Source organism: Gastrolobium bilobum, unplaced genomic scaffold, assembly GCF_033153095.1.
Source record: "Gastrolobium bilobum isolate Gb01-03AN ecotype WA unplaced genomic scaffold, APGP_CSIRO_Gbil_v1 utg18130, whole genome shotgun sequence".
In the NCBI taxonomy this organism is placed as follows: Eukaryota; Viridiplantae; Streptophyta; class Magnoliopsida; order Fabales; family Fabaceae; genus Gastrolobium; species Gastrolobium bilobum.
This window is the reverse complement of record NW_026897542.1, coordinates 57293-78943: the sequence shown is the minus strand read 5'-3', so window position 1 is coordinate 78943 and position 21651 is coordinate 57293. Positions and strand designations below refer to the sequence as shown.

General features: G+C 32.7%; 2 protein-coding genes across 2 annotated transcripts; one reads left to right on the top strand and one right to left on the bottom strand.

Annotated features, from left to right (window-relative positions):
- Nucleotides 1-7073, bottom strand: LOC133307906 (probable plastid-lipid-associated protein 13, chloroplastic). The gene is made up of 7 exons (XM_061508470.1): nt 6689-7073; nt 5780-5901; nt 5630-5713; nt 5361-5457; nt 2801-3017; nt 1628-1680; nt 1-443 (listed from the first exon to the last, which is right to left on the bottom strand). The coding sequence occupies exons 1-7, from the start codon at nt 6947-6949 to the stop codon at nt 348-350; spliced, it is 930 nt and encodes a 309-aa protein (XP_061364454.1). The 5' UTR covers nt 6950-7073; the 3' UTR covers nt 1-347.
- An 11593-nt stretch (nt 7074-18666) lies between these two features.
- Nucleotides 18667-20249, top strand: LOC133307902 (uncharacterized). The gene is made up of 2 exons (XM_061508466.1): nt 18667-18969; nt 20160-20249. Exons 1-2 carry the CDS (start codon nt 18667-18669, stop codon nt 20247-20249), a joined length of 393 nt encoding a protein of 130 aa, XP_061364450.1.
- Nucleotides 20250-21651: the final 1402 nt, after the last annotated feature.

Below are 21651 nucleotides of genomic sequence, written 5' to 3'. Positions count from 1 at the left end.
GTGAATCTCTGTGGAATATCTATAAGGATCACAGGCAGAATTTTATTTTATTTTTATTTTTATTTCACTGTCGGTTGTATGAGTAGCGTTACTCAAGTTTTACATTACAGAACCACTTTGTTGTGAAGCTAAGCATGAAATACAAGGTATTTTTAAGAAATTGTGTCAGCTTCAAATTGACACTTTCATATTCTCACATTCTACCCTCTATAGAAGAACCAAAAAGGGTTTTCAGTGAGAAAGAAACAGAAGCAGTTCATGGGCACGAAGGGGCTTGAGAGGTACAGGAAGTTGACTCACCATCATGAACAAGTGGAATAAAATTTCACTTTCCATGTACGGAGTTCTTAGCTTTCATACTCTGGAATTGATTCTCCCAATGAAGATGGTGGTGCATCTAGCCTCGTTAAAACTTCAGGCATCCCAGCTGTGTTCCTTATTATCTGTGCATCAAAACCAGCATAAACATTCATACGATATAACCGCTAGTTCATTTAATTATAGAAAAAAAATGGCATTATATACATTGCATCAAAGGCAAATCATAAGTTAACAAATAGAGAGTGATTGTCCTTACCCCTACCTCGTTAGTAGAGAGTGATTCTTTTTATTGTGACATTTAAAACCAGCTATAACAATTAAGAGGATATCTACGAGAATTATCTGTCTAAATCAATTTTAGTGATAGCACTTATATAAAGCAGCAAAAATAATGCAACTTGCATATCATATGATAACATGTTATCATTATTGAGGCCTTCCCTTCAAGACTGAATACACCCTGAGCTGCATTTGACTCTCCAAAATATCATAGCGAGGAAAAGTAACCCTACCAGAATTCAGAGATGTTCACAAGAGATGCTAGAAGCTCCTCGAGAGGCATTGTAACAATCTCTACTTTATTTATTTTGGTGAATTTGTTTGCACTGCTTTTCATGCAAAAAGGATTAAGAATGCTGAAAACCAAGGTCATAACTCAGAATGTCCAACATCAACATCATCATCGCATTTATCCTAAACTAGTTGGGTCCGTTAACTCGGTATGACCAAAGGTTTAAATACATCTTATTCTTTGCCAAATCAAGAGAATATATGTCTCCATACTCCAATTTGACAACTCAAATAAGACTTATATCCAAAACTCCAATTGCAAACTTTTAAGTTGCACAAGAATTTATATATATATATATATATATATATATATAATATATATATATATATATATATAGGGGAGGGTTCTTTTGACTCCAGAGTAAGATTTAAAAGTCTTACTCCTCATTGCAACCGTTGATTTTCGTTTATCTAATGGTTATCATTTAATAAATTATAACAATTAATTATAAGCGTTAGATGAACGGAAATCAACGGCTGCGATGAAGAGTAAGATTTTTAAGTCTTACTCTTGAGTCAAATGATCCCTCCCCATATATATATATATATATATATATATATATATATGCTATTAGATTCAATACTAGTGGTCTAGTACCCATATCTGTGCTTTTTGGTGCATGCGTCAAAATTTGAGATTTAAGGTTAGCTTTATCAGCATTGTCATCAATAAGGGTACACATGCATCAAATTTATTTAAAATTGATTCCCGAATGAGAGTATATTAAAAGCTTACTAGTATCTCCTCATCAAGATAAGAAATCATGAAGAGTCTCTGAAAGCTGCCACCTTCATACACAAGAGAAAATATTAATGTAGTTTTTCACAATGAAATTTTCATAAAAAGTGGAGATTGAATATGCATTTTTTCCACACGCATTATAATAATAAGTCAGTTACATAATTTCTTGCATATCCTATCTATCTGCATATATATTTTGTGAGAGTAAAATCAGTGGATAATATCTAAGTGCATATCTACAAACGTACTTCATGATTGTTCTTAGATATCTACCCTACTCAAATGACCTATCAGGGGCCTTCCGACTGGCCTACCTCATTCAAAGGCTGACCTCGCCTAAGTAGTAAAACAGAGCAGGCCTGGGCCCCATAAAAGGTTTACTTAACAACTAAGCCATCGGCCTATTTTAAAAGCCTAGTTTTATAGTCTACAAGCTAGCCTATTTAGTGTTACTTGCAATTGTAGGTTATGCTATCACTACTCCAATTGGCTGGGATTGTGCTGTTCTATGGTCTAGGATTGCAAGTGGTTGAACACTCAAATTTGCAAAGATAGACTTATGTTTCCCTAACTTCTCATTGAAAAATGTTTTGAGGAGATTAAATGGTAGTCATAGGAGTTGTTCATATTTATTCTTGTATTTTAATTTTTTAAGCAATCCATATTTGATTTATTACAATTGAAATTATGGTAGGCCTAGTCTATTATTTTTTAAAAACATGTCAGTCCAGACTCAAAATATTCTACATGGGCTTGGCCAATTTAGGCTAAGTTCAACCAAGTCCAGCCTATTTACACCCTTAGCCACAAATACCTTCTTTTTTATAACGAGCCATATGTATCTTTAATTATTCAGAAAACAGGTAAAAAATATCAGTTACAAGGCATTACCATTATTGGCAAATGCCAAGCAAAGGCAGCAAAAAAATGGATTGTAAAGGTGGTATAACACATTCTTTAATATCCTGAATAATAGAAATAATAGAAACATACATGAAAGTTCAGATTTATAGAGATAAGGCATTTCCCAACCTATTGCTTCTACAGATTTCATGTGTTAAGCATATAATATTGGCTGTGCATAGTGAAACTAAAATTCAACAGATTGTGCATATCTCCCAGAACGACTTGTTCAGAGATGAATATAGAAAATTAGTGATAGCTTACTTAGAGGAACTTTCAACCCACTGGCAACAGCATCAAGTATAGGGGCAGGAAGTTGTTGTAAAGCATTAACTGCCTGTCCAAGTGCACCTTTAAGCTGCTCTGGTACTCCATCTTCAATAACTGTTGGTGACAGAAGAACCCCTTCAACATATTCCTCTTTCATTCTAAGTGGCCCCTCCACAGATAACTTCGTTGAGAGAACAACTTTGCTTTCTATCTACATTTGATCACAAAGCGAACAGAGATTAAAACTACTGGAATGTTAATTACTCAAACACAATCAATAGAGAAGACAACACAACATGAAAACCATACAATAATGTACTGTGTAGGAAATATCATAGCTTTTAAGAAAAGTACAAACTAGAAATAAATTGAACTTGAAATTTAGAAAAGTTATATGGATGGATTCTCAAACTAACTTTACCTAACTACTACTGAACACAAGATGACACTCTTTCAAAGAGAAACTAGATAGCGGACTGATGATTACTCCATATATTTCTTTTGGTCATCAACTAGCTGATGTCTTGACCAAGCGACTTCTTATAGACAGATTTCAAGAACTCACTGACAATCTGGGAATGATAAACATTCATTCCTCAGCTTGAGGGAGAGTGCTGTAAATATTGTAATTATCTCTAATTAATATTCTATCAGTACCTTCATCATCTTTTAACTTTTTATAGACAGACATTTTGTGTGTGTCCCACTTTCTAGTGCATAAAGACAGGACTGAACTGCATCCAATTCGCTCACATGACTATCATTTTTCCCAATCGATTGTTGCTAGGCTCACAATAGTCATGGATCTCTAGGCAACACGTCATCAGAGAAAAGACAGAAAACGTAACAAAGAAGTTGTGGTTCATATATATATATATATATATATATATGCAAATGACCTTCAACTAGGTGATTTTCACTTAACTGCAGTGATTACTTAAGGATTTTTAGAGGAACATCACCCTAGCTTTCAGGGAGCTGTAATGTTTAGGGGTTAGCCAATCAACGAGGTGAACGTCTTTGTAGACACTCTCTTCTGATTTCACCGATCCTGATCTCCTCCTGCAAGCCGGACCATGACGATGGTGTTTTCGACTAGATCGTCTCCTGCTACGCAAAAGCTGCTCAATCTCATTCAATTTTTGTTCTGTTCTGCGGAAACGCTCTTCTGTTTGCTCCTCACTCCTCCTCATCATCTCTTCTATGATCTCCAAACGAATTTCCATGGCACGCATCAAACCGTTCAAAGCACCCCTAGGATCGGAGTGCTCTGATACCAATTGATAGGATCTAACAAATTATCAGAGTAAAACGCAACTGACACAAGAGAAATGGCCCAAAAGAACTGGATTTTCTGTATATTAATCAATGGAAACAATACAATAACAAGGTTTTTATGACAAAATGATAAATGCAGAATTAAAATAAGAACATCAACTACAGTAATTCCAGAGGCTGGTTCAGTGCAATTTTAGAGGCACTGATCTCTCCCAAGAACTCCCAAATTCCAGCCTTCTCCTCCTCTCCCACTCTTCACCTTTTATTGCCTCTAATAGCTTTGCCACCTCAGCATTACTTCCTTCTCTCCTCTAACAGACTCAACCTTCTAGAATATTCTTACTAACAACATTTTCCTTATCCAATAATCCCTTGTAACTCTTCCTAGCTTATACCTTTAGGAGCATCCTATCAATGTCCTTTTTCAAGATCACCTAGGTATTAAATGAACATAAAGGTTGCTTCCAGGCATAATCAATAAGTCAAAGATGTAAGCTAAAAATTTCGTTAGCAATACAAAGGGCAAACCCGTCACACAAGGCTCCCAGACTTGCAAGGGTAGGGTGAGGGTCGATTATACCCAACCTTACTTTTGCCTTTTGGCAAAAGAGGATGTTTCCCAAACTCGAACCCATGATCTTTTGGTCATAAGAAGCAACCTTACTACTACTCCAAGGCTCGCCCTTGCATTTTTTCTCATGAGGTTTACTAACTCAGTTTATTTATTTATTTATTTATTTTGGTGGAGAACTCAGGTTGTTTTAGCACGGTTGTCTAATTATGTAGCCAAGTCATAGCAACCATGCATTTTCACCTCTTGATGCTTACGGATGAACAGTATCCAGTTCAAATTTACTTTACATTGTATATTTTTGTTGGCAGTACAATATAAAGTGAATTTTAACTGAAAATTGTTCATCCGTAAGCATCAAGAGGTGAAAATGCATGGTTGCTGTGACTTGGCTGCATAATTAGACAACCATGCTAAAACAATCTGAGTTCTCCACACACAAAAAAAAAAAATTTGAGTTGGTAAACCTCATAGAAAAGAAAAAAGAAAAAACAAACCATTTAATTCACATAGAAGTCCCTATGAAAATTGGAAAGGGCGAAATGCTTAACATAAATACAGTATTAATATTTAATAGGGAGGGGAATGGGTTTCAATTTTTAAGCTGCCAGCAAATCAAAAAAGAAGCTTGCAATACTTCCTGAATGCTGAAGTAAGATTTGTAATTGTGCATGCATAAAAAACTTGAAAACTAAAAATATATACCGAGTTCAATAATCTCATGTTTGCAGTAATCTTTGCATTTCCATCCTTAAAAAAGACATCCATTTTTGACAAATTAGCCAAACTTGAAGGAAAATTCCTGCAAAGATATAAAGCATACAAGAGCATTGTTAATCACCAATGAGATCAATCCAAATTTAAGTGCAGATTTGAAAACCCTTAGAATTATAATCAAAAGCGGACAATCTGAAGTCACAAGGGAAACTCAAAGATTGACAAGATAAAAACAAATCTTCAAAGAGAGAACTCACTCAAATATGAATCTAGTGGCAAACAACCCAGGATTTCCAGAACCAAACCACTCAAAGTTCCATCGTCCTTCCAGAAAGGGTGACCTGTAGCATAAAAATTCATGAATGTCTCATACAGAAGCATGGACAGGGATATTCTTAGTCACTTACGTTGTGGGGCGAGGTGTGGGATTAAGTCGCTCAAGACCAGTTATCCTTTCATTTACATCAATTTTTTGCATATCACTCGTCTTCCCGGATACTAAGGCCTCAAAACCCCCTGCATCTTTAAACTGAAAGGATGCCTCAAGAGTAAGTATCTTTGAGTCCAAGCTTGATGATTTGCAAAAACAATATTATCAAATTACTCCTTTTTGTATTTAAGTAAGTTATATCTTCGTTTTATTGTCTGTTTGCTTCTTTCTTTCTAGTGGGGGGACATGGGTTCTCAACAGATGCAATTCACTAATAGAATCCATATTACATGGTTCTTTGGCAAGAGCATCAAGGATTAAATAGGAAAAGATGAGAAAACAAATTTAAAACACTATATTCTACATTCCACTACTTGCACATTAGTACAACAATATAGAATGATTGCATCAGAATTTTCCTTTTTATAGGCATAAGTAAGAATGAAATACAAACTAGAAGCATTTGTTTGGGAGTCAAAAAGGGGTAAGGAAAACGAGAGGAATGAAAATTGACAGTGAACCTAGTACCTAACACGTACATGCTAGTAATTTTCATTCCAATTTTCCTCCCTCCTCATTCTGCTTACCAAAAGAGAACAACAAAACTAAATAAATGAAAGAAAACTAGAGCTAGAATCCATTCAGAGCCCAACCCATTATCCAAAAATGAAGCCAATTTGTTTCTTTATTAAAAAAAAATGCAATAAAAATAAACAAGGGTTACCATTCATTTCAGAGCCCTACCCATTATCCAAAAATGCAGCAAAATTGTTTCTTTATTAACAAAAATGGTAAAATAAAAAAAAAACAGAGAAAGGGAAATGGGAAAATACCACCAAACACAACATGAAATGAAACCAAAAACAAAACCAAAGTTGGCACTGACAGCAAGAAGAAGCGATTCTTTGGCTGAAAGGCGTTCCATTTCCTTGGCATACGCTGCTGGAGCTCCCTGAACGGCTTGCTGAACCATGGCTCTGCAGGATGCGCGTCTCATGCATCTGGAGGTTGAGGATTTCAAGTGAACATGGAATAGTGAAGAATAAGAACAAGATTTTGAAGATTTTGAAGAAGAAGAAGAAGAAGAAGAAGAAGGGATAGCAGTGGCAATTGCAGAAATAGAGGGATGTGAAGTAGCTATTGACATTGTTTGAAATTTAGAAAGGGGAATGAATGATATGATATGTCTTAAGAGTAGGAACTAATTAAATTCGTTTCAATTTGTCATGACTCATGAGTGGAACAAGGAGAAGGAGTAGTGATGTGTGTGTGTTTGTGTTGTTTCTTTTTCTTTTTTTTTCTTTCTTCAATTTCACTTGCCTTGTTTTGTCTCATATGGATTGATATATTTATTTATTTACTAACCAAGATCAAAGAAAGGCCAAAGGAACATGGTTTTAGTGTTGTGTTGATTAGAACTCTTGCGGAATCAAGTGTTTGGCCTTTCATTTCTGTTTATGTAATAATAGTTAGTATATAATTTGTAAATATTATTGTAAACTGATAGATTGCTATTGTAAGCTATTAATAACACTATTGTAAGTACCATTTCAGTCAAAATATGCAGATGGTCATTTCATAATCTATTTTCTGAGGAAAAAAAAAGTGTCATAAATGATGCTTCTAATAAAACAACCAAAAAATTCACAAATAATGCGAGAGAGAACCCAAATGGTGGTAGTTTTCGGTTGGCCCAAGAGTCTGTTTGTTTCACCTTAAAAAAAAATAACTTTTATCTCTTCTTTATTTTAAAAATACTTTTTACAAAAGTTAAAGTTATTTATATTTTTATAAAAATATTTAGTTTTTTTAAAAAAAATATCTTGCTTTTGAATTCTACTTTTTTTAGAAGTTAAAATTTTTAACTTTAAAAAAAAAGTAGATTTTTAGCTTTTTGTGACTTTTTTTTTCTAAAAGCAGACATCTAAACGAACTTAAAGTAAAAAGTACTTTTTTCCTGAAAACAATAGCTTTTAGAGAAAAAAAATCATCCAAATAAGTCCTTAAGTGAGTAACTGGAAAGTAAAGAATATTGGTTACTGAAAAGTAAAAAATATTGGTATGATGCTCACATGTTATTTCTGGAGAGGTTTAAATATTTTTATTATTGACCCATTTCTCACCTCCTATATTTCAGATTAATCTCGTAATCATTTCAAAGAATCTTTGTAAAAATATTCAAAAACACAAAGAAATAAGAGTAAATACCATTTTTGATGATCAGCAAATTTCACGATGCCCGTTTTAGTCCTTAGCAAATAAAAAGGCTCATCGTGGTTCCTAAAAAATTCAAAATGGACTCATTTTAGTCTTTTTGAGGACTAATATGGGTCTTTTCTGAATTTGTGAGGGACCACGATTTCAACTAAATGGGTCCATTTTGAATTTTTTAGAGACCACGATGGGCCTTTTTATTTGCTAGAGACTAAAGTGGGTACCATAAAATTTGCTGAGGACTAAACAGGGTATTTACTCAAGAAATAATTAGAGTCAGGTTAATTCTAAGGATGTGTTTGGTAGAAGATTTTGTTAAGGATAGCTAGGCAAATAGAAGTGGTATTTTTGGATGTCCATGTTTGGTATCATGTTTTAAAAAATTTTGCTAGGGAACTCATTTGCCTAGTATTTGCTTTTTGGGTGTAAAAATTATTGTTGAGTAATACCACCTACAAGATGGTATTTACTGATAGATGGAAAATCCAAAAGGAATTGCAAGCAAGGAGACCAAAATAACCCTGATGTTTGGAAAAACTACAACAAACTAAAACCATATTTTCCTATTTTATTTTAGTCAAGGGTTGTTGTGGTAATTTAACCATATTTTCTCACCAATATTTTACATTCAACCAAACATAGATTTATAAAATTCTACTCAATTTCTTCAGTAAAATTTTGGTCAACCAAATAACTTTTTTTTTAATTTGCCTACCAAATTTCATTTCTCACCATATCTCTAATAATTACATTTTCATGGTAAAAAAAAGAATTCTCTACTAAACGTCCCTAAAAAAAATGTCACATAAAGAGAGATAGAGATTTCCGGATTTAACATCGAAAGCCACAAAACAAAAGCACAATTTTTCGAGATGCTGGGTATCGAAACCCGTATCTCTCGCATGCAAAGCGAGCACTCTCTCCACACTTAAACTGCGAAATTAAGAAATTTATTAATTTAACAGTCTTCTTCTTCCCTTGTATTTTTTTCCCCTTATCCTCTTTCCCTTTTCTCCCTTGTCTTGCTTGTTTGGTTGCTGAGAAATCCTAAGAAAACATGCGACAAGAAAAGAAAACACAGGAATATTCAGCTTAATTAATCCCCCACTACGTTACAAGTCAAATGCTATTTTTTATTTTCTTCCATTTTGCTATGGGATATTGTTTAATGCATGTATGATAGTATATATAATAAAAGAATTTTTTTTCTATGGGTTCATCGATTAATAAAAGAATTTTTTAATTTCACGTAGATATATCATCTCATATTTCATACACTTCAAGTATTACATAAGAATTTATTTAACTATCTATTGATTTTATTTTATTTTCACCCTTTGATTTTTATTTTAAATATAATTCTTACTTTTAAAATGTAACTAATATTTATGGTAATTTAAAATATAAAAAATTTATGAATTAAATGAAGAATAAAATTCGAGGAATGTCTACAATTGAGGGTTTTACATTTTGATTTGGCATATTTTGGGATATAGATACATGATAGAACTATTTCGAAGATGTATATGAGAATGCCGTAGTGAATGAAATGTATATTGGTTGTAATTGCATCTAATTGAAAGGCCAAGTATGATGTATACCTTGACTTTTGGTTATTTTGATATCAAGAAGAATATTGTAATGAGATGATGGCTTGTTGCCAAAAACATTGAATCCTTGGAGCAAATATATGTATATGTATGCTTGAGTATCATGGGAAATTGTTGATGTGGTCAATCAGGTACTTTTAAAAGTATATGTATCTTGGAAGGAAGTTTATTGCTCCAAAAATAACCTTTCAAGTTTGAGAAGAGCACGCTAGAGACAATTTCTCTATGAGTTTGCATGCTATAGCGCGCTAGAGAAATCAGAAAATTCTCACTCAAGCACGCTAGAAGACGCTAAAATGTGCTTAGAAACAATAAACACTCATCTGAGTGCGCTACAACACACTTATAATAACCCTAATTTTATAATTTTGAAATTAGTGGATTATTAGGAAGACCTTAGGGTCATAAATGAAATTAGGATGAAATTCTAAGAATTTTGATATCCATATTGAAGGTATTGTACACAGATGAATTTTCATCTGTTATTTTTGACTGGTGACGCAGTAACAATCAGTAGAATAGCTCCAAGTTAGCATAGATGATATGATTATCATAGATGAGGTTAGTATATGATTTAATGAAGTTCGATACCCATGTTGGGGTATTTTGGAAAAGTCACTTTTGCCGGGTATTTTGCATTGCTGTAGAAGCAACCGATAGAATCCCAGAACGGGAAAAAGATGAGAAAATGGAAAGAAAGACTAATATATGCTTAACAAGTCATAATTAGACCAATAATATTAAAGTTGAGAAGATTATGAAATCCGGATACAGTTAAGAACACCGGTAAAGACTACAGTGCCATTAAATAGCTGTTACTGGATCTGTGATCTACTAATCAAATTTTTAACTTATGAACATGATAATTAGACAAAATTAATATTAATTACTTAAAGTTAGAGTCTTGGGTGTTTCCGGATAGAAATTTGATAACAGTTCAAATAAAAATTACACTGGGTTTCATTATAGGACAAAGTGTCACTAAAGTGACATGACAACCCTAATTAGGGCATCTTCCCCTCCCTTGGGCTGCATATTCCAGCCGCCCATCTCCCCCTCTCTCTCTCAAATTCAAAGTTTTAACTTTGCTCTCACTTTTCTCTAGAATCTCTACTCCTAAACCTCACTAAATCACCAAACTTCCTTCACAAAACTTGTTCCCCTCACTCTCCTCTTCACAACCATATAATTTTTATGGTGTGAAGCAAATTTTCTTGTTCATCCTCCCTAAGTCCAGCCACGGTTTTGAAGGTTCATGAAGCCATGAAGTTGTGTTCTTGAGTCCTCTTGAAGAACACCACTTGTGTGCTTGGTTCTCTGGAGTTTTAGTGTAAGTTTCTTAAATTTTTCTTGAAAAACCTCATCTTCCTTTCTTGTGTTCTTGAGCTCTAACTCTTGAGCATATTTTTGAAGGTGTATTCTTGTTTAAAAGAGCATTTTTGTTGGACAAAGTGAAGCTTGGAGCTAAAAGTGTGAGCTTGAAGAAGTAAGCACAACTTTGGAAAAATATGACCCAAAAATCCCTCCTCTCCTCACTTTCATTCTCGGTTTTGCTTTGTGGGTGGGAAAAATATTGTTAAATTTTTTTAAAAAAGGGTTCTTGATGGTTGTTCTTGAGGGTTTTTGAGTTATGAACTAAGAAAGGGTTGGTTTGATGTGTAAATGTGCAATCTTGGGATCCTTGTGAGGATTTCATGTAAAAAGATGAACATGAACCCTAAAAGGACACATGAAGATTTCAGCCTTTCCTTGGAAGACTAGGGTTTGATGACTAAAAATGTTAAGAAGTTGTTAAGTGTGGAAAAATCCCAAGAGGAACTAAGAAAGACTAACTAAGTGGGTTATCTCTAAGTGAAACCTACTAATCTTGATTAAAGATGGCTAAAAACCCTAATAACCCTAACTAATCAAATCTGCCCTCTTGAGTGTAAGGTGGATCAGTTGTGTTAAAAATAAGAAAATCATGGATTAGTGGATTAATTAAGTGTAGGGACTAATTAACTAAAGAAATGACAAAGAAACAAACTTAAAAATTCCTAAACTACACCCATAAACAATGGTATAATGTATATGTGTATTCATTCACATTCATATATATGTTATATGATTCTTGATATTATGATGATGCACTGATGATATATGTTATGAGAATCCTGGCCAGTGATCATGGTATGTAGGCTGCCTATGACTTGACTCTGGGAGCTATTTCATACTGAGGTTGTGTGGACCGTCTATGGCTTTGACCCTGGGGTTACACAAGGATGATATGATGATGCTATGTTTATGTTGTATGCCTGTATTATATGCTTTATATCTGACTTATCATGCAGGAAGTGGGCTCAGGGGATTAGAGGATCCTCTATGAACCTTGAGCTTACTGAGATGTGTTATCTCACCCCGTTTGGGGACATCATTTTAGGTACCCAGAGTAGTGGAGATGCTTCTAGGGGCAAGACCCCTGCCTTGGAGTAGTGGATGGCGATGCTGATTAATTATATTCTGATTAGATTTTGTGATGGCATGTATAATTATTAACATGCCTAATTATTTTATGTTGAGATTATATTATGTATTTATTTAGGCTCATGATTCTAGTATTGGAGCCTTGGATTATTTACTGATGCTTAGACATTTTAAAAATTAATATAGACTTGATGTATGTATTCAATTATTTAGGCACGAAGCCTTATTGTTTGTATTGACCAAGAGAGGGGATCACAGTCCGTGCGGAACTTGCGAGTTGTCTGTTTAATTATTGTAACTATCAGGTTATGGTATGTGTGGGACCCATGTTCCCAGTTATCCAAAATACATATGTTATGTTGTCCGCGAAATTCTGTCAGGAATGACACTTGAGGTCACATCTGGATGGTCAACGGCCACTAGTGATGGCCAATGGTTTTAATTAGTAGACTTAGATGTTAATATTACGCTAATGCAATATATCAGATGAACGCTTTGAAAATGTTTTAGAAAATATTTTGGAAAAGTTTACTCGTATTTTTATAAGATGTTTTATTATTTTTTTTAAATAAAGTCTTCCGCTATGTATGCTAAATATCATGTATGTTAACAACCGGAGTACTTGGGGTGTTACAACGCTAATTGGATGAAAAAGTAGAGGTGGCAATATGGGTTGAACCCGACCTGCCAACCTGCCAAAACAGGGCGGGTTGGGTTATACCTTTCAACCCGCCTCGTTTATTTGTGGGTCAAAATCGGTTGGTGGCGGTTCAGGGCAGGTTGGCCCGCGAGTCAATTTTTTTTTTTTTTACTATTAGGTAGTATTTTATTTGTCACTAAGCTTTTGTGATATAATTTTTTTTTTATTTTAGTACTCCCCTAGAAAAATAAAGAAGAAAAACTTTATTTATGACAAAGTTATCCATATATAGAGGTAAAAATAAGTTCCTAAAAAATATCTAACTGAATATTAGCTTATATTTAGGCTTGAGATTGAAAAAAATTAAGGAGGGTGTGGAATAAATATAAGTAATATTATAAAATTAATAAAATATTATTTTTTATTATTTTTTATTTTTGAGACGGGTTGACCTGTCAACCCTCCTCAAAACGGGGTGGGTTGATATTTTCAACCCACCATCAAATGACAGGTCAACCTGCCCCGCCTCGCTTTTGGCGGGTTGAAGGGGTGTAAATGGGTCAGGCTGGCCTGGTCTAGCCTACAGCCCGGCTACGTTGAAAAGTAGAGTAGGCTTAGGCTTATAAGAAAGTTTTTTTAACAAGTAGGCTATAAGCCAATTTTGTCAAGTCTAGCCTAAAGCCTTGTAGGCTGACCTATTTAATTTTTTAAAATAAAATAAAATAATATTTATTTTAGGGTATATGATATACATTATAGAGCTAGAGTATTATATTGACTATTTCTTGTTTGTCATTTTTTATGAATATGAGAAGTACTAGTGCATGCATGAATGGAACTTTGCTTAGTATGTTTTTATAGTTATTTTTTTTACTATTGTAAAATTTTTAATGCTCACTAGTGAAATATATATATCGTGTAAAAAAATGCAGCAATTTATGAACACGTTAATGACTTGTAATGTCAAGCGAATATTTTAGAAATTGTTAAAAATATTTTACTATGGAGGCCTACAAGCCCTGTAGGCCGGCCATATAAGGCTATCTAATTTTTAAAAATAAGCCAGACTTGGCATATAAATAAAGCCTTTAGTAGGCCAATAGGCCAGATAGGCTGAATATTTTTTTACGTAGACTTAGGCCAGGAAGGCTAAAGCACGGCCCAGCCCATTTACACCCCTATCTTCGGTGCATCAGAAAAAACTTTTTCAATGTGGCGGATTTTTTTTTTTAAAGTGATGAAATTTTTTCCAAATGTGAAAAAAAATATACCGAATTGGATATATCTAATCCACCAAAGATTTGTCCCACCCCAACACCTAATTGCCATTGTCAAAATATAACTGGGGTTTATAGAAATATTAAGTGAATTTATTCTTAAGTTAGTATAAAAATATTTAATTTAATTATAACCTTGTGATATTATTGAAGTAATTTACATATAAAAATAGTTGTTTAAAAATTAGATTTTTTTATTAAATAACATAACAAATAAAAACACTTAATACTAAAAAAACAAATAAAAATACTTAATTGAAAAATAATATATTTTTAAAATTTATTTATCTCACGGAATAGAAAAATCATCTACCTCTATCACAATATGTTCTACCACCACCCAAAAAATATATTTTTATTTATAATCATATGATAAATATAAAATTAATTAAAATATTTACATATAGGATATTATAATAAAAAGTGTATTAATTTCCCACAAAAAAGTGTATTAATTTATCCCGTTCTTGTGTGTATCAAACAATACGTACCACAAAATTGTATATGCTGTCCTTCAATTAACAAAAAGAAAATTATGCCGTCTTACAAAATTTATTTTGTACCTCAACTAATTGTGATGGCCTCTATTCCTTATAGGGATGTTTAAAATATCCCAAAGAACCAAACCGATCCATAATTAAACTGCTCTACATTTTAAAAATTGGTTATTTTTAAAAATTGGTTTCATATGAAACTGCATTTTATTTTATAAACTGGTTGTTTACCAAACCATAAAAATAATTGGTTATCCATGGTTATCTGTAACCAAACTATTTTAGAATCAAAGAACAAATAAGTATTACATTTTATCCTTAGCATTAAAATGTGAAAATTACATAAATATGAATCATTTTTAAATGTGACATTATTAGAAAAGTCTCAAATACTATCAGAATTTATCGAAAAAAAATATTTCGTCGAAAATTTTGACCAAAATCATATTACGTATAAAATAGAGACGAATTTTTTTTCGTCGAAACTAGAGACAGAACAAGATTTTGTCATAATTACTGACATAAATTTTTAAGGGACAAAATATTTCAGTCAAAATTCTTGATAAAATCTAAATTCCGTCGAAACTTTCGACAGAAACAATTCTGTCAAACTTTTCAACGAAAAATAATTCTGTAAAAAAATTTGATGAAACACATTTCCATAAAAAAAAATTGACAGAAAATAATTTTGTCAAGCTTTTTTACAAAAAATATTTCTGTCCAAATTTTCGACAAAAAATATTTTCAGCAAAATTTTCAACAAAACACATTTAGAGCGAAAATTTTGACTAAAAACATTTACGTAAAAAATTTTGACGGAAAATAATTCTATAAAAAATTCCTACGAAATTTTTTTTTGTTAAAGTTCTTTACGAAATCTAAATTCACTCCAATCATTTCCCTCAAATTTTTTGATGAAAAATATTTTTATAAAACATTTTGACGAAAAAAATTTTTGTCAAAATTTTTATCGAAATATTGTTCGTCAAAAATTTTTACGAAAATTTTTCATAGAAATGTGTTCTGTTAAAAATTTTGATGGAAATATTTTTTATCACAAAACTTGACGGAAATATTTTTCGTCGAAATTTTTCGATGAAAATGTGTTTTGTTAAAAATTTTGACGAAAATTTTTGTCAGAAGTTTAACGAAAATGTTTTCGTCGAAAACTTTCGATGAAATTTGAATTCTGTAAAAAAATGTGATGAAAATTTTTTTTGTCAAAAATTTTCGAAGCAAATTTGTTTTGTGAAAAATTTTGATAGAAATTTTTTTCGTCAAAAATTTCGATGAATATTTTTTTTCGTGAAATATTTTGAGGGAAATGTTTTGAAGAAATTTATATTTTGTAAAAAATTCGACAAAAAAAATTTTCCGTCAAATTTTTTTGCAGATATGTTTTTAGTCACAAATTTTGTTTGAAATATTTTTCGTCAAAATTTTTTGCAGAAAATTTTGATGGAAATATTTTCCGAAAAAATAACGTTAAACAATTTCTATAAGAATCATTTTGTCTTGAGAGTTCCAAAACAATGAAGATTCTTGCAAGAAATAGTTGGTCAACTATCTATAACCGAGAGAAATAAACGACTACTTATAAAAATAGCACAATCCATGAAAAATCGATTTTAAATTTGTTAAAAAACTGATTTCGAACTTGATAACCGGTGTATGGTTCATAACCGGTTTTGAATTAAAACCGGTTTTGATTGAAAACCGGTTTTAATTCAAAACCGGTTATGAACCATAAACGGTTTTGGAACCAGTTTTAAACCGGTTTGGACAAATTAAAAATCGGTTTTTTTTTAAAAAAAGTGGTTCGGTTTAAAATCCAAACCGTTTAAAACTGATTCGGTTCGATTTTTGACAATAATCGAACCGAACCGCTCCATGCACACCCTAAAGAGAAAGATGAGTACGTATAACTTTAAAAAATAAGAAGGATAAATTAAGAATGTATTTTCAATATAATTTCAATGCAGTTTTTTTTTTTAAGATTGTAAGGATAATAATAAAATGAAGTATATATTGCAGAAAACAAATCCTGTACTAGCTAGAATATGAGATAATATAGCTAATACAAAAAAGAATGAAAATTTTAATAGAAGGGTACAATTCTTCTTGTTTTGACTTTTAAACCTAAACAATCCCATTATCTTATTTATTTTCTCTCTTTAGATAATCAGGGGGAAATAAATTGTGAAGTCCAAAATAAAAAAAATGAAAAAATTATGCGCAAGTGTATTTGCAACTTAAGGGGGTGTTTGTTTCAGGATTTTGTTAAATAATCCTGGGGAAGTGATGCCTGCATTATCATTAATCCATGTTTGGTTCACTGATTTTATGATTTTTACCCAGCTTTCCTTGTTCCCTATCTATCTTGAATTGCACGTTTTTTTGTCCAAAAATCACTGTTACATTTTCCTTCCTGGAAGATGCTATTATTTCTAAAAACCGGATAAGTTGCAAAAGTGGAAAAAGTTTTATAAATCGGTGACTGTAAAGTTGGCAAAAGTTGCAAAGGTGATATTATTTTTAAAAGGATAGTTTCGTAATTTGAATTAGTTTCCCATCAATATTTTCTATTCAACCAAGCACACTTTAATTTAAGGAACTTCACATAATTTTCCTGGTAAAATTTTACTTAACCAAACAATTTTTTTTACATTTTCCTACCAAACTCACTTTTCAACCATTTCTTTATCAATTATATTTCCCTAGTATTCAAAAAATTTCTCGTAAACCAAATGTCCCCTGAGGATAAATATGACTAAGCCATTATGTTTGGTATAGTGGTAAAGAGTTTGAGTAGATTGTATTACGTCGTATGTTTAATTCCTACTTGTATAAAAGAAACAAAGTATAAATATGACTAGGGTTTAACCGGCAGATTGATACATTTTGATAGCACTAACTTTTAGTGCTTTAATTAAAGCTCTAAAGAGTTGGAACCTACCCACCTGAACATAATAAAATCATGACCAAATTACACTGTTGAAACGCAAGATTTCATTCTAAACTACAATTTTGTAAACAAGAATGACAAAGGGACAAGACAAGTTTAGACATGAGTTGTTGAGCAAAGATACTAAACATTCTACCACAAACTCGTTTAGGATCTACAAATTATGACACAAGTGCAGAAGAAAGTCACAGCCTCACAGCCAAATAATTATGCTTAGTTAAGTTTAACGAGCTATAACTGAAAAAACATTCAAGAACACAAAGGAGCATAACAACTTGAGTCAGCACTATAAGATTAAAACATCATGATGGTACTTTATAATTCATGAACTTAAAATATGACCAACCTGCGTACATTAATGTATCAACCATGATATCGCACAATAATTGGGGGGGGGGGGGGGCAGAAAATTTCGTAAAAGAGAATGAGGAAAACAAAATTCACATTGAGCAGAGCAACACGGTAATAAATCAATAAGTTGAAAATCGACAACACACAACTCGAAAACAGAAAAGAAAAAGAGAGAGAATAGACATACTGACACAGCGATTTATCCTAGTTCACCCAATTTAGGCTACGTCGAGTGGAACTCCAGTTGACTTTCTGCTGATCCCGATAATTAAAGTTCTCATCAACATGCGAAGTATGAGTCATACCCAATAATAACGTTATACAAAAAAAAAAAAAAAAAAACAATCAATACGTAATCAAATTTGAAAAACTCTATCAAGGAAGACAAACTTATATTACACTGTCTTTCACCACGGGCAGTATAATGATTCACGACATCAAGCATTCTATATTCTATATAGGCTTTGGAAAACGAGAATGTTGCTGTCTGCAAAATCACATGTCACATGCTCTGCGCAAGCACAAATAAATCATTATTCATATATCTACCAAAAAAAAAAAATCATTATTCATATTGTAAAATAATTAAGTCCCTTTATTCACTACCATTATTACATCCCAACGGCTCTCTTGGATCATTCATAAATCATAATAATTTCTTTTACCAAATTGACTCTTCCCCCCAACGGTCCAATTTTCACATGAACAAAACAAAACGTAACACATATAGTCCCTCATAAAATCATCATAATTAACATCTCATAAATCACATAGCTTATATTATGCTATGTATGTATACCATTGCCATTCTCTTTTTCATTTAGCTAATTGACTCAACATATAAGTTGCAATGAACAATGCCACTGTTGATGCTGATGCTAAGGTTCAGTGTATAACCAAGAAATCTTCTGATGAACTGCTCAGGAAGTTTGCTGAATTGGGTTCTGATGATAGTGGCAATGCCCTGAGGAGGAAGAAGAAGAAAAAGAGGGAAGATGGTCAAGGTGGTGGCACCACCTTAGTGGAAATGTGGTCCCTTCTTCCGCCGCCGGCAACTCGGAGGACGGCGGTGCTCCGGCGACTCGGGATTGGGAGGGCCCACCTGAGGGCAAGGGATATCAGAAACAAGTCCCTTTTGGGAATCATTGGAAAGGTGAGGCTCATTGAATTGGCATTCTTCATGTTTCACTTCCACTAACATAGAATGACCTTTTTTTTGTGGGTTTTTTTTAGTGTCATTTATTCATAGTTATTGTTCTTCTTCTTTTCTTGGGGTATTCCAATTTTTCTTCTAGTTTGTGTCTCTGCGACAAGGAAAGGAAATTTTTATTTGATTAAGATTGATCTTAGAGATTTGTGGGAAGGTTTTGAACGATCCTACTTGAGTTTGTTGTCTTTGTCCTAAAATTTAAGATTGATATAACATTAGAAACATTAGATAGGATTGTTCACTCAATTCATTGGAATCTGTTTGTTATCTAGAATTGTTACATTTGAATCACTAAGATTAACATGAGATTTTACTTAATAATAACGGGTTTATTAAAATTAAGTATCAAAGAATATATAGTTGTTATTTTTAAAAATGTTTTTTATCAATTTAATTATTTGATATTACAATGAAAAAAATTATATACATAGGCTTAAATTGTTTAACCCTTATTTTGGGAAATTTTTTAAATATTACTGGTGTACTGAGTAGGGTGCATCTTTTTACTAAAACAGGAATTTTTTTTTTTTTCATTTTAATCCCTTATTTTTTACTCTTTTTTTTTATATCCTAATTATTTTCTAATTTAAGAAAGGGAGTATCAACACGGTGGTACCCAAAGTTTGCTCCTTATTTTGACTATGAATATATAAAGCCACTTGCTACTAATTGAAACTGAAATGTGTATGTTTATGTCGTGAGCGATCCCTTATCAGTCTAGTTTGAATGATAATTAACAATAATAATTGCATTGAACATGAATAATTTTTTTTTTTTTTTTTTGGTGAAAACATGAATAATTAACTAATGAACTTAATCGAAGAGATAGAATTAATAGGAACTAAATTTTTTTTTGTATATTACCAAAAATATAATTTACAAAATTAAATTATCTCTATCAAAGTATCAATAAAAGATTTTTGAAATGTCTCAATCGTGAAGCAGATTGAAGTAACATAAACGAATGAAGTTGTGAGAAAGGCAAAACGCAACGTGCCACTTGTTTTTATCAATAAAAGAAGAAAAGCGTTGATCTGCCCTTCAATCAATACCTTGGCATAATTTTTTTTTCTTCATGTCTCATTTTCATATAACACATTTGCATAACTTGTCTTTTTCATTATATCTTGCAGACATGGCGTGGAACTGTAGAAGGGGCTTCCAGAGTTTTCATGGAGAGGCATTATCATCGCCATAAGCGTTTGATCAGTGATATTGTTTAGATTCAGAGCGTGCTTAGTACTTGAGAGATTTAAAAGATCTCTAACTAACAATATGCTAATCCTTTATCAGAGTGAGTAAAATAGAGCTCATCACCCAATATATATTATTTCCCTATCAAGTTCCCGTCAATTGATGCCATTATTTCATCTTCGATTAATAAACTTCATCGGTTCATTCGTTTATTGATTTGCATAATCTAAGTGCTCTCTCCCTCTCTCACTCATGTTAACCAAAAAAATTTAATTTTTTAAGGGCACTATGAGAATTTATATTATGGTCTAAACAAGGTTCTCTCCTACAACTAAACATGTAACGCCCCGTGTATACCCGGAATATTAACATTACATCGTATTAAGCGGTGCTTAATTAAAAATGCGGAATATTCTTTTTCTTTTCAATTATGACGTCATTATCAATTACCAACTTGATTACTTAATCAATTTCATAAAATAACGCCTGTATGTAAATTGCAATAAGACATATACTGAAATACCTCAATGTATAGATAAAGTGTGTATCTAAATCACGGCATTACATCAAGTAATCCGGACAATATCCTGATACATTATTACAACTCCAAAAGACTCAAGACATAATCAAGACATAATAGTACTATGTGTCATGGACAATCCCCATGCTCACCAAATGGACATAGTAAACAACAATCTCAACATAAAACTCCAAAATCATACTGAAGCTATAAGCATATAAACAGCATGCAAATCCAGCATCCAATCATGGCAGCATAATATAACAACAATCTAACTCAGCTCTGGCCTCCTGCCGCCTGAGGTCTCAACATTACCTGATCCTGAAATAAGCATTCCCCAAACGTGAGGTGAGATCTCTAAACTAGAAATCTCAGTAAGACAAGGGGTCCTCAAGGATCTTCCACCCCAAGCTCACTTACATGAGCAATATAAGTTCAAAAAGCATTTATATCATTATCAGTTCCAAAACTATGTAGTGCAACAGATATCTATGGCATGTGTGTAATCACTATCTACTGGCCAGAGAAATGTAGGAATACGTCTATTCCCTACATGTAGTACAAGGAACACCGCTTGCACCTCACCCACAGCCTCACCCTATTGTATGTTCTACATACTCAGGCTTACCGTATAGGTGGAACACCTCCATGCATATCAACAAGGCACTAACATACAATAGCTCAACAGCATTTCCAAAACATCAAAAGCATGTAACACAACATGCATATACCATATCCCCATGGGACATGGTGGAACCACAACATGGCTAAACCGAGGACACGAAAGCTTACCTCTAAGCTAGCTATCCAAGCCAAGAGTCCACACAAGCTCAAAGTCCAAACACAGCAGAATCACAATCTGTTTTAGACCAACAATTATATCAATATTCCCATTCTAATATTTACAATGC